This window comes from Pleurodeles waltl, chromosome 4_2 (assembly GCF_031143425.1).
Source record: "Pleurodeles waltl isolate 20211129_DDA chromosome 4_2, aPleWal1.hap1.20221129, whole genome shotgun sequence".
Lineage (NCBI taxonomy): Eukaryota > Metazoa > Chordata > Amphibia > Caudata > Salamandridae > Pleurodeles > Pleurodeles waltl.
The window spans coordinates 465,554,104-465,566,581 of NC_090443.1; the positions used below are offsets into that span (position 1 = coordinate 465,554,104).

General features: G+C 45.2%; 1 protein-coding gene across 1 annotated transcript in view; it reads left to right on the plus strand.

The window, feature by feature from the left end:
* Positions 1 to 12,478, plus strand: part of LOC138292914 (complement C3-like) — a 2,405,892-nt gene that overhangs the window by 1,758,481 nt on the left and 634,933 nt on the right. The window contains exon 29 of the mRNA XM_069231788.1: positions 2,195 to 2,364. Within this exon, the coding sequence (XP_069087889.1) occupies positions 2,195 to 2,364 (170 nt within the window). The remainder of the gene's footprint in view (positions 1 to 2,194; positions 2,365 to 12,478) is intronic.

Sequence of the window (12,478 nt, forward strand, 5' to 3'; positions counted from 1 at the left end):
GGCTATTTGTCCTGTCAGCCTTCATGTGTCTTTCTGAGCAACCATCCCGTTTTAGACCGCCTTAGAGGCATGTTTTCTGAAAGGGTTTCTTTATTTCTCCCCCCCCCCGAACCCCTACTCCATTTCTTGTACCTCCTTGTGATTTGAATATTGTGTTAACTTTCTTGATGCCATCCTCATACAAGCCAATGCACAGTTGTTTGGTTCAACTTTACTTTGAAGACAGTGTTGCTGGTGTCAATCACTTCAGGTTAAAGAAGGATGGAAAACTCGGGTGGCTCCATTTTCACCTTTTCAGTTTCTGCCTGGATAAGTTGGTCCTTTTCCTTCTTACACAAAATGGTAGCTTTGTTTATTATAGGCCAGTCCATTACCCTAACAGCTGTCTCGCTCTCCGCCATCCAACCAAGGAGGAGAAGCGGTTGCCTTACTGGGCCCCAGACATGTGTTTTCTTAATTACATCGATTGTATATGTCTTGACAAAGTGCATAATTAGCTCTTTTTGCGCTTTGCCAGAGCCAGAAAAAAACAAGGCGGGAGACCAAAAGCACCGCTTCCTGCTTGAATCATTCTCTATATTAAGATCTTTAAAACACTGACCCAGACCCGGTGGAAAACATTCAAGACACTTCCCCAAGGGCATGGCTGCTTCTACGGCCCTCACCATAGGCATATGAGTTACTGACATATGTTGGGCAGTCACTTGGTCAATGTTGCATTTTTTTGACAAGCATGACTCCTCATAGTGCAAGCACGTAGTGGCAAATACTTTGCACTCGCTTTGTTACATGGCATCATCATCTTAGGTAGTCATTCGTAAGGTTAGGAACAGAAAGGAAGAAGTATCCATCAGAAGAAAAATGTATTTACCCTCAGTAAAAATATTTCTGATGGATAAATGATCTTCTCACAAATTTGATATCATCATTCCTCCACCCCTGTAAGTTAATGACCTGATTAATAATGTCCCCAGGTGTGAAAACCTTTTATGTGCAACACTGGGTTGGGAGGAGAAGTAACTGGCAACAGAGAAAAAGGGCATGGGTGAAGGAAGCAACAGGGAGACCAGAGGGATGTATGCAACATGGAGGGGTGAGAGAGGAGAAGAGATGACAAAAGAGCAATATGGAGCTGGGGGCAGCACATGAACAAGAAAACAACAAGGTGAAGACAGATAAGTGAGCACAACATGTAGGGGGCTAGGAGAAGCACATGGGTAGCAGTGAGCACCTAGGAGTGCAGGGAGAGAGAAGTACACAATGCAGACAAGTAGGAAACATATGCACCCTCGTGGCATGCTTACCCACAATGACAAAAACATTGCTTGAAAATCAAGCACTGGAAGCATAGGAGGTAGACAATCAAAATAGATGGCAAAGAAGCTGGGATCCATGGGAGGGACAAAAACAAGATTGACAAGCTGTGACATGAATAAGGAGCCAGCAGCTGTTAGTGACAGGAAAGCCAAACAGTGGAAATCAATGGATGGGCTCTGGGCCACTGTGTTGTATTGGTAAGACCACAATATGTCTTGTGACAGGTTTGCCCTAAAAAATGTTTCTTTTGTAATTCCATTTAATTTAAGGAAAACGGGCTGCAGTTTTCTTTATTGAACACTGATACACAGACCAATTGGTACACTGACCAATCACAGGGGGTGCCAAAGTGCCACCTGTCTAATGAATATCAAATAGACATGTTGTTCTGTGACCCCCTGCAATTCTTCAGTATTTTGTGAACTGACCTATCTATACATAGTTTGTTTCACAAAATAATACTCCATTTGCAAAAAGCTGGTACGCACATTTTGACCACTTTTTGTGAGTGGAATAATATTACATTAGGCCCCCAGTACTTTAAAATACAATTAAGGTGCATGCCTCTCATAAGACTGTCTTGGCTGTTACCCCTTCTTCAAAGTCAAAACACTAGGTAAATTCCAGGGAGCCATCATGCCTGGGGCAAGTATTTTTTTAGGAAATTGCAGCAGTATATATCCTTGCTTTTGCCCTTGTGAACTGGAACGCCCCATTCTATCATTGTAGTCCCTTATAAATTTTAGGTATAGATGATAGGTTGCAAAAGTGTATTCTGTTGTTTATTAATCCCATTTAATCCCGTGGATTCTCATCCATTCATATGTTATCATTTTGCTTGACCAAAGGTTTGATAGATCTTTTAATGTATCTACAGATAGAACATTTTGGGCATATACAAATGAAGGGAAGTCTGTCTTCACGGTGGAAATAACTGCCTATGCACTACTTCAAAAACTGCAGCAGAAGAAGAATAACGAAACGCAAAAAATCGTCCAGTGGCTGATAAAACAGAGAGACTTCGGAGGTGGTTACGATTCTACACAGGTAGGAGACTGTGGCTGAAATATGGTTGTTAGTGAGAACTAGTGAGGTATGTCTGCATGATTGAGTTCTAAAAGATACAAAACATTAAGGCCCTGACTACAAGTAGGGTGGTTAATTCCGCCCCGTGAGTAAACCTCTGCTTACTCACGGGAAGGAATTGCAAATTTGCATTTATTTAAAGTATCCAATAGTTATTGGATGCATTAAATACCCCAGCATTCGTTAAATTTCGGCAAGTCAAACCTTTCGAAATTTAACAGTAGAAATGTGTAGAGTATTTAACGTACTTGTGGATTTTGATTTGTTAAGCACCAAAATCTGCATGTCATTCCCCAATAACTCATAATAGATACTATTTTATCGCACCCAATAAATAACAAAACCCACTGTATCATTATTTATCAGGTGTGATAAAAAGCACCTTTACTTGTAAACAGGCCCTCAGGGCCTGCTTGTGAGCTGAGACATTATTTATTGTCCCTGATAAATAACTATACCACAGGGTTCATTGTTTATCGAGTGCAATAAATGACACCTATTATGAGTATATGGGGAGTAAGATGCAGATTTTGGTGTTTAACCAGCAGCGGTGGCCGCAAATATCAAGGCGAGGGGTGGGGAGATTGGGGACACAAGGGAGGAATAAAATAATAGTTTAAATTAAAAAAAAGTACCTGTTTCTCCTGCTGCTGCTGCCACCTGCCTCAATCCTCTTCCCTCGATGTGGTGTCCCAGAACTCCCTGGGGACACCAGCAAAGGCTCCCAAGCATTTCTGGCACTGCTCCCATGCTATAACTAGCATGAGAGCAGCATCAGGATTGGTCTGAGCAGCTTAGTCTGCTGCTCAGACAGTGCAACACAGCTGGGTTGGAGAAACCTACGTGCGTATGTCATACGGCCGGCCAAACTGACATGGGCACATAGTGTACTGAATCCACTCTCCGTCCCCTCCCAAAACTATCCCTGCCCCTCCCTGCACCTGCTGGCTGAGTCAGCAGCTGAAAAATAAAACAATATTAGAATATTGTTTCATTTTTCAGCTGCTGGATCAGCCGTGGGGCGACGCTCCTTCGCCATTGCAAAGGAGCCGCCCCTGTGTTTAACCCACCGAAATCCGCATGATACGGTTTAATTTTGGGAGGAATGCCCTGCCAAATTTTAATGAGGTATTTAACACATCCTATAATTATCAGATGCGTTAAATACATTATGGGGGTGATTCCGACTCTGGCGGGCGGCGGTTGCCGCCCGCCAGGCGGGAACCGACATTTGGCCGCCACGCGGCCAAAATACCGCTGCACCCATTCCAACATTCCCGCTGGGCCGGCGGGAATGAGGGCCGCAACACAGGAGCCGGCTCCGAATGGAGCCGGCGGTGTTGCAGCGGTGCGACGGGTGCAGTTGAACCCGTCGCGCTTTTCACTGTCTGCCTAGCAGAAAAGCTTCATGGGGCCCTGTTAGGGGGCCCCAGGACACCCCTTACTGCCAGCCTCTTCTTGGCGGTGAAAACCGCCAGAAACAGGCTGGCGGTACGGGGGTCAGAATCCCCAGGGCAGCGCTGCGGATTCTCCCAGCCGGGGCAAAACCGGCGTAGAACAGCCGGCCCCAGCTGGGCGACCGCGGCTGTACCGCCGCGGTCAGAATGACTATTGAAGCACCGCCAGCCTGTTGGCGGTGCTTCCGTCATTCGTGACCCTGGCGGTCCATGACCACCAGGGTCAGAATGACCCCCTATATCTCCTAATTCCGACTCATACGTAAACCGAGCTTTACACACAGTTCGGAATTAACGAGTTACCTAGGGGCCTAGGAGAGGCAACTTGGAAAATATGTGCTTGCATACTACTGCTGTGAAAGACGATAGCTCCTTATTATTTGAATACTGTGCTTAATTTTCTATTGGATGATGTGAAACTACTTGTACTTGGGGAGATCCAGAATTTTAAATTATGTCACATGCACATCCAAATTATGGGCTTATTGAGGTTATGAGTAGTGGAGTGGGTGCCTTAAGGCTTACCCTGATTTCCTTATTCGCAACTTTTAAAGTGGCATGTGTTAATTTTACTGCCCCAAGTGAAATTGTTATTGAATTTATGAGGTATTTTACCAACATGCAGCACTATGTTCGACAACTTTAACATACACACAACCAAAATATTCATGAGGTCTATTATAAAGGACAAGTGAGAACTATACAACTTAAATGAACTGCTTTAAGTGTAGAACTGCATTAACCTACAGACAGGCACTGTCTGTACCACTCACATACAAGAAGCACAGCTGTGTCCTGTGGACAACGCCACATGTTTATCTGTCATATCAGGGATGAGTTTAGGCCTCTTAAAGCAAAGAACTGATCCATGCTTCACTCAGATACAGAAAACACGACTCAAAACCTGCAGCTATAGGCTGTTTATAGCATGGATGGATTACACACACACTTCATTAAATGTTCTTAATACACCACGTAAGCACAGAGGGCTGAAAGGGAATTTGTGGGAGGGGCATAAATGGGACAAAGTGTTGGAAGTTGCCATGGCCCCTGTTGAATTAATAATCTATTGCAGTGATCCCCAACCTTTTGACTTCTGTGGACCCCACTTTATCATTACTCGCACCCGGGGACCCCCACTGAATCATAATTCAAATCCAGGGACCACCTCCCCCCCCCCACTGAGTCATTATGGAAAGCTGTGGACTTAATCTGTTAATATTATTTCCTTTTCCAAGCAGTTGTGGGCCCCTGCTGAGGCTTCGCGGACCCCCAGGGGTCCCCGGACCACAGGTTGGGAACCACTGATTTATTGTTCAACTGTTGAGTATTCGCTGAACCGACTTGACCAGTTCATTGAAGGGGTCCTCCCCCAGAATGTGAGAACCCAGCCAAGAAATATGGAACTTTTTGGTAAAAAAACATTTTGATAGTACACTTTGGTCTAAAAATACCTTATTTTAGCACACTCTGGCACATTAAAAAAACTCGAGCATAAAAGCACCATATTTAGCATTCTCTGGCAGGAGATGCTATTAGACCATACCAACTCTTTTCCCAATACAGTATTTTATATTTTTGTTTCCATTTGGATCCCCAGATTCTACTGGAATATGTGAGTCAAAGTTCGCAGATGTTTAGAAAATGTTCTTATGACTCTTGTGAAACAGATATCCAGTTCCGCAACTGAATTTGCATCCCGATCGTGGATTCATGTGATAGAAAAAGATTTACATAAGCTATAAATCACAGATGACTGGATCACTGAAAAAAACTTTGCTTAATTATAGGTCTTTACTAAAATTGCAAAATCTTTTTTTTATTTCAAAAAAATAAAACTTTCTATACGAAACTTAATTTGAAGTAGTGCTGTTGTTAATATCCAGAGCTTTAAATGAGCTGGTACTTTCTTTACTTTGAAAGGGATAGTACTAGTAATTCCCAATAGGAGCGTCATATTTTAATGGGGGGTGGGGGTGTGGGGGTACTAGCACTGATCAGTGGCAGACTTCTGCGCTGCTGTATTTTCATTTGAAGTACTGTTTTTATCCAAAGCATACAAATCCCTAGCATTCCATATAACCATTGGCATAATTGATGACTTTAGTGAAGGAGGTCACCACTCTCTCCCTCCTGAGTCCACTGCTTTCCCAATTTTGTCGTGTACTATTAAAAACCCATAGAGCTCAGCTCTTAGCTACACGCAGTCTGTTCATGCACATCAAACCTGATCTTTGGCCAGACACCAGTTCCTCTAGACCTCAAACTGCTTCAACTCTGGCAAAGCACAGTGAAATCTGTGCATAGGCATATTCTTTGTCTAGAACCTGCACTCAGCCAGGTTCCCCCAAAAATTACTGGGCTTCACCTTTGCTATGCCCCGGAGGTTCTGGGTGCAGGGATTTGTCTTTGCTAGGTCCAGTGCTCAGCACTGCTCACGCAGGCCATGTCCCTCTCTCAGTGTCCCTGTCAAGAGAGCCTAATGATACCATAGCCATGGAAAACAGGTTCCAGGAACACTACTAGACCTTCACCCACTGAGTGCAGAGAAAATCCTTGAATGCACTCTGATCCACAACACAATTGCTGAGCTTGGGCAGGGGGTGTTGTCTTCACCTATACCCAGTGCCCTACCATTAGTGGGTGCTGGGTACATTGCAGGCCCCTTTGTCTTTCCTACTATGCAGTGTCCCTACCCCAGTAGCCCCAGAACACAGGACATGGCCTTTGGCAGCGCCCTTCCCCTTGTATTCTGCCAAATGTGGCCACAGGTCAGACCTTTAGGATCTTGCTTGTGGTTCCTCTGACTCAAAAAAAAACCAAAAGAATCAACATTTCTCTTGCTTGCCATGGGATGGGGATGCTTTAGTACTCAGGGAGCAGAAAGACTATTGAAGATTGGCCATTAAGGTGGGGCCTGATGGGCAAAACTTCACCCCATTATTTTACAAAAACTATTCCTGGCATTCAGTGGGCTTTCTACTCTACACCTCTCCCTTGGGGAAGACTTGGGGAAACCTCCTCTCTGGATCCTGGGAGGGGGAAGAGAGCAGAAAGACTGGGTTGCTCCTTTTGGGTGGGTGTATAGCCCAAAGCAGGGGTGGATGCCCATCCCCATTTGCTTTTTCCAAATGTATAATCCCTGTTACCCAGTGGACTTCTGCTCTCTAGAGGGCAAATTAAGGGTAACCTCCACTATTGGGAAAAACCTCCTATCTGCCGCCCTGGGGACAGAAAGACCCTATTACCACTTCCTTGGTGGTGTCTTGGTTGATGGCAGAGCAGGCCACCCCCATCCTTTTCTTCGTATTGCCGCCATGTTGAAATCCCTGGTGTCTAGTGTGCTTTTTGCCCCATCGGAGCAAAGTACAGACAAACCCACTCTGTGCTCTCCCCCAAGGAGGAGAGGAAGAGTGGTTAATACCTCTTGAGGTTGTACTATGGCTCAATGCCAGGGCGCAATGCTGGCACCCCTTTTGGTTTAAAAAATGTAAAATCCTTGGTGTTTTCTGGGCTTTCTACTGTCCCGGGTGGCAGACTCGGCAACCTCTTGAACTGGGACAAACCTCTTATCCCCATGGCCCCTTCTGGGGTGAAGGTACGGTTCAATGTCATGGTGACCCTCATCATTTTGCTTGTTTTGAAGCCATGTTGAAATCCTTGTGGTCTAGTGGACTTTCTTGCCCCATGGATGCAAATTAGGGTCATACTCCCAACCTGTACCCCAGGGGACAAAGAAAGTATGTAATGGCCTTTTTGGGTGGGGCATGGTCCTGCCCATGGCCCTTTTGTGATACTTTTTGTATAGTCCCTGATGTCTAGTGAATTTTCAGCACCCCTTGACCCAAGGGGCATGATGTCACTTTAACCATTGTGTTTTTTCAGTGAAATTCCTGTGTTTTTTTAATGCTGGAGAAGATCATATTACAATTTCAGGCTATAATGTCTATTTAACATTTGTTTTTACATTTCTAGGTTTTTCTAAAATATTCAGCCCACACCACCACTGTGCACAGCCTTTGAACATTCTCAACAGGAGGGTGGCGCAGGCCAACACCTTGCTAGTGGCCCCTTGCTGGTGGCCCTCTGTGGTCAGCTTGCTGCCGCTGCTTATGCTCCTCTCCCACTTGTACACGATGCTCCAACTGCATGTTCCTGCACCCTTCTCCTTCCCTCCTCCTTCCCTCTGTGGTCAGCTTGCTTACCCTGCCTCCCCCTTCATGGCTGTCCTCTGTTCTCTCTCTCTCTTCATTGCCAAGTCTAGCCCTCCTCTCCTCTCTGGTTAGTTTGTTGCCCCTAAACCCCGACCTCCATGTGCATGCCCCTTCTTCATCTCTCCTGCTCTCTGTGATACATTTAGCTGCCCCTGCTCATGCCAGCCTTCCCTCCATGGTTAGCTTACTACCCCAACCCCTGCCTGCCATATGCATGCCCCTGACCCTCTCTCCTGCCCTCCATTATCCATTGTGCTGACCTTGCCCATGCCAGCCTGCCCACTGTGGTCAGATTGCTGTCCCGCCATGGTCAGATTGCTATCTTGCCCACCTACTGCCTGCCATCCGTTTACCGTCTGTGTGCCCATAACCATTCTTGGCAGCCCTCTGTGGATGCCCATGCCAGCCTGCCCTATGTGGTCAGCTTGCTTCATCTACTCTTGCCCTTTGTTCTCTGTGTGCTTGGCCCTGCCTTCTCCTTCCTGTCCTCCATGGTCCATTGTGCTGCCCCTGCTCATGCAGGCCTTTCTCTCTTTGTCAACATTCTACCGCTGCCCCACTGCATCCAAATATGTGCCCAGTCCCTCCCTCCTGAGTGGTCTTTTGTGCTGCCACTCTCCCTCCAGCTTGCCTTCCATTGCTAGTTTGCTAGAACCCACTTCTTCTCTACCCTCTATTGTCTCAGTCCATTCCCCTGCCCCCCCTTTAGCTCTGCAAGGTCTCACATCCTTCCACTAGCCCTCACTTGTTAGCTTTCTGCCTCTGTCCCTGCTTCCCCCCTGGCTTCCACTGCCTGGGTTCCTGCCACAATCCCCCTCACTCTCCCGCCCCCCATGGCGCATTCTGTTTTTAGTTCATTAGAACACTGAAGGAGGCTGCAGTAGAACACTGGAGACTTAACAGAGAGGCTGTTGCTGCCGTTGGAAGCACATGTTTTACTCAGTATGCTAGACTTTATTCTCAAATGGCCAAGGAAGATAGTGTGAATTTACAGAAAATATACTCTAATTTTAGCTTCTGTAGCACCTTCCACAACATTTATGAGAAAATAATGAGAGAAGACAGTTTCTCTCAGACATGGTTCATCAAATCCAAAGAGGATCAACATTTTACATAGGGTCAAATCACCTTTGAATACACCACAATTCCTAAATTTACAGTACCACCAACAAATCACTTATATTGTGACTAAAATCTATTAACACCCTTAATATGTGCTCCTTTTTGTGACCCTCAAAAACCGTCTTTCTTCGCAATGCACTTCAGTGAAGACCACGTCACAGAGTCTTTAAATGCCTACTGCAACACGTTGAGGTCAGCTAATCAAGCGGCTTCTTTGAGGAGCCAGGGTGTGCTCACTCTACCTCCTTTTGTTAATTTATTTGCAGGACACAGAGACCATGTCCGTGAGTCCTGTAACGGCTGTCACAACATATTGTTCAGGTGGTGATCAACCAGTCAGGATTGACGAGTCCCCTTTAAAGAGGCCAATTAGAACATATCTGTACATGTCTCACCCAATAGCTCTATATCATTTGAACCTACACTTTTCAAAATTGGCTGAACAAATTTACACCAATTCACAAAAGCATGCTTTCTGGATAAATGTCTAACTTTCTGCCAAATTTGGTGGAATTCTGTTTAGGCATTTCTCCTGTATCATTGTCTAAAATTCCTTATGGAATTGGTATGGGGAAATTCATTTTAGGACTTCCATTTATCTCAGCCCCTGTTTGACCAATCACTCTGACACTTACTAGGGATGAGTTGAGGTGGATGAACATTTAGATTGGAAAATTTCATAAAGATTCGCCAAACAGCACCAAAGTTATTAGCAAAACAAAAAACACTTCAAATGGAAAGTCTGGCCTAACTGTAACTACACAGTGGTGACCAACACTGTCTCATATGGATATATACATTTATGTAGTGCTTTTCCCTGGTTCAATCTAAAATCCTACTGAGAAACCGGGTAGGATGTCAATCTACTAATGATTTTCACGCTCCACAACTGAATTAAGATGTAAGTCAAATACCAAATAATATTTCAGTGTTAAATATAAGGCACATTAGGCTTCACAATAAACACTTACACGTAGTACAAAGATAACAATGAAGGTTTTTTTGAAAAACTAAAGTCATTACAAAAAGCAAAATAAATAGCAAAGAGTCAGTCAGTCAAATTTCATATAGAAGCATAATGCTTAGAATAAAATGAAAATAAAGAAGAGCACTGTATAATTCAGCTTAATAAATCAGTCATAAATCAGAGATCAGTCCAACAGAATGTCACCTTCTAAAAATCAGGGGAGAGTGAGCCCAACACTGTCTGGGTAGGGCTCATTTTTAGGGTGAGATACAGTAAGGTTCATACATTTGGTGTGAGTGTGCAAAGGCCTGGAAACCCACCCAATCAGATTAAAGAAAGAAAAATACAGTTTAAAATCACATTTTCTAGCACTATACCAAAGATTTATTTAATATAGTTCCCATCCTGGATGCTCCCATCCCCGGTGCTCAATAGTTGGAATTAATCGCTACAAAGCAAGATTAAATTCTCATGTGAATCACATCAAGGCCCCAATTAATGATACATTGGGAAAGCATTCCCTATGCTTACACAGCATGAAAATTAAGTTTGAGACTGAAGCATCATATTGTACCCAAGAGAATGACATTGTGACATCTGTTGGTTAAGCTTGGATGTCATCGTTCTATGTGATGTCACATGGAACACTGAATGGTGAAATAGAATGTAGTGTGAATGTAGAATAACCAGGTGTCCCAGTGTCCTTGCTGGATGGGGAGCTATGATAAAGTATCTCTCGTTTACCCATTGCAACCTGTACCGCTTGTTTTGTACATGTTACACTGGCGATGATTTTGAGAGAAAAGCACTGGCATAAAAGCACCTCAACATCAAGGAAAGAGAGCATATACTTACGAGTGGAGCATGTTGTTGGAGAAGGAAACATTGTGATTCTGGCTGGAAAAGATTTCATCTTACAGCTGAACCCTCTGTCATGCTGAGGGGCACCAGAAGGTGTTCAGCAGCTGCGTGGATATCCGAGAGGTAGGAGCCAAAGTAGAGGAAGATTTCAGTGTATCACAGAGGTGCCGTGGGAGTGTTCCATTGGGGCCTTAGAAAACTGTGTGGTCTAATTCCTCTGGAAAGCTGTGGACTGTGCTGTGCATGCAACCATTTTAGATGAGTGAGAAGTCTGTGCATTGTTCAGAATGCACAGCCATTTGAGAGGCTTGGGCTGAAGGAGAGAACAATAGGGGCAGTCTTCAGCAGAGACAGATTCATGGGTTAGAGCGAGTAGCCATCTTAGCAGTTTGGGCTATTGTGCTAACATTTACATGCAGGATAAAGGGATTACGTGTGCTATTCGGTGGTAGGTGTGGCCATTTTGAAAATGGAGCAATAACAAACTTCTAAAGGCACACCATGCTGTTTATTTGACTGGGCGTGTGCCTGGATTAAGGTGATAGGCACACCAAACTATGGGGGTCATAATGACCCCGGCGGTAGGTGCAAGTGTGGTGGTAGTACCGCCAACAGGCTGGCGGTACACACCGCCACATTATGACATTGCAGTTTGGCTGAAGCCAACCCGCCAATGTACCACAACGATTGCCATGGTGGTAGCAGCTGCTGGACTGGAGATAACAATCTCCAATCCGGCAGCCGTTACTGTACCATTGGTGGCATTACAACCCTGCCTGCCGCCATGGTTTTCATGGTGTTCGTAACGCCATACAGGCAGTCATACACGCATGCATCCATTCATTCGCACACACATCCATACACACATCCAAACTCACACGCAGACATGCATTCACATTTGCCTTCATACACCCAGTCTCACACATGCACGCACACACACACGCAAGCAACACTACACACTCATGCACATACACACTCACACATTCATGCACACACACCCCATACACACACAACACCCACAACCCCCTCCCCTGTTACCTGAATCCAGGGGTTCTTCCGGCAGGGGATGGGACGCTGCTACCACCAGCAGCACCTGTCAGCAGTACACTGCCAGGCTGTATTATTTTTCATAATTCAGCTGGCGGCGGTCTACTGGTGTGGCACTGCTGGTGGTAGCAGCGCCACCTTAACACCGTCCGCCAGCATGGCCACAGCCAGATTTCCACCCTGCTTGTGTCAGAAATCCGACTGTGGTCATATTATGGCAGACAGAAGTTAGCCAGGGCGAAAGTCTTTTGACAGCCATCGCTGCGGCGGTAGGTGGTACTTACCGCCAATGTTTTAATGAACACCTATATCTGTTTTAAGGTGAAATTGGGCCTACAACACAGTGATAGGCAACCCATAGTGTTGTACTGTGCTGTGCTGCCTGTGTTTTGGAATAACGGTGTTAG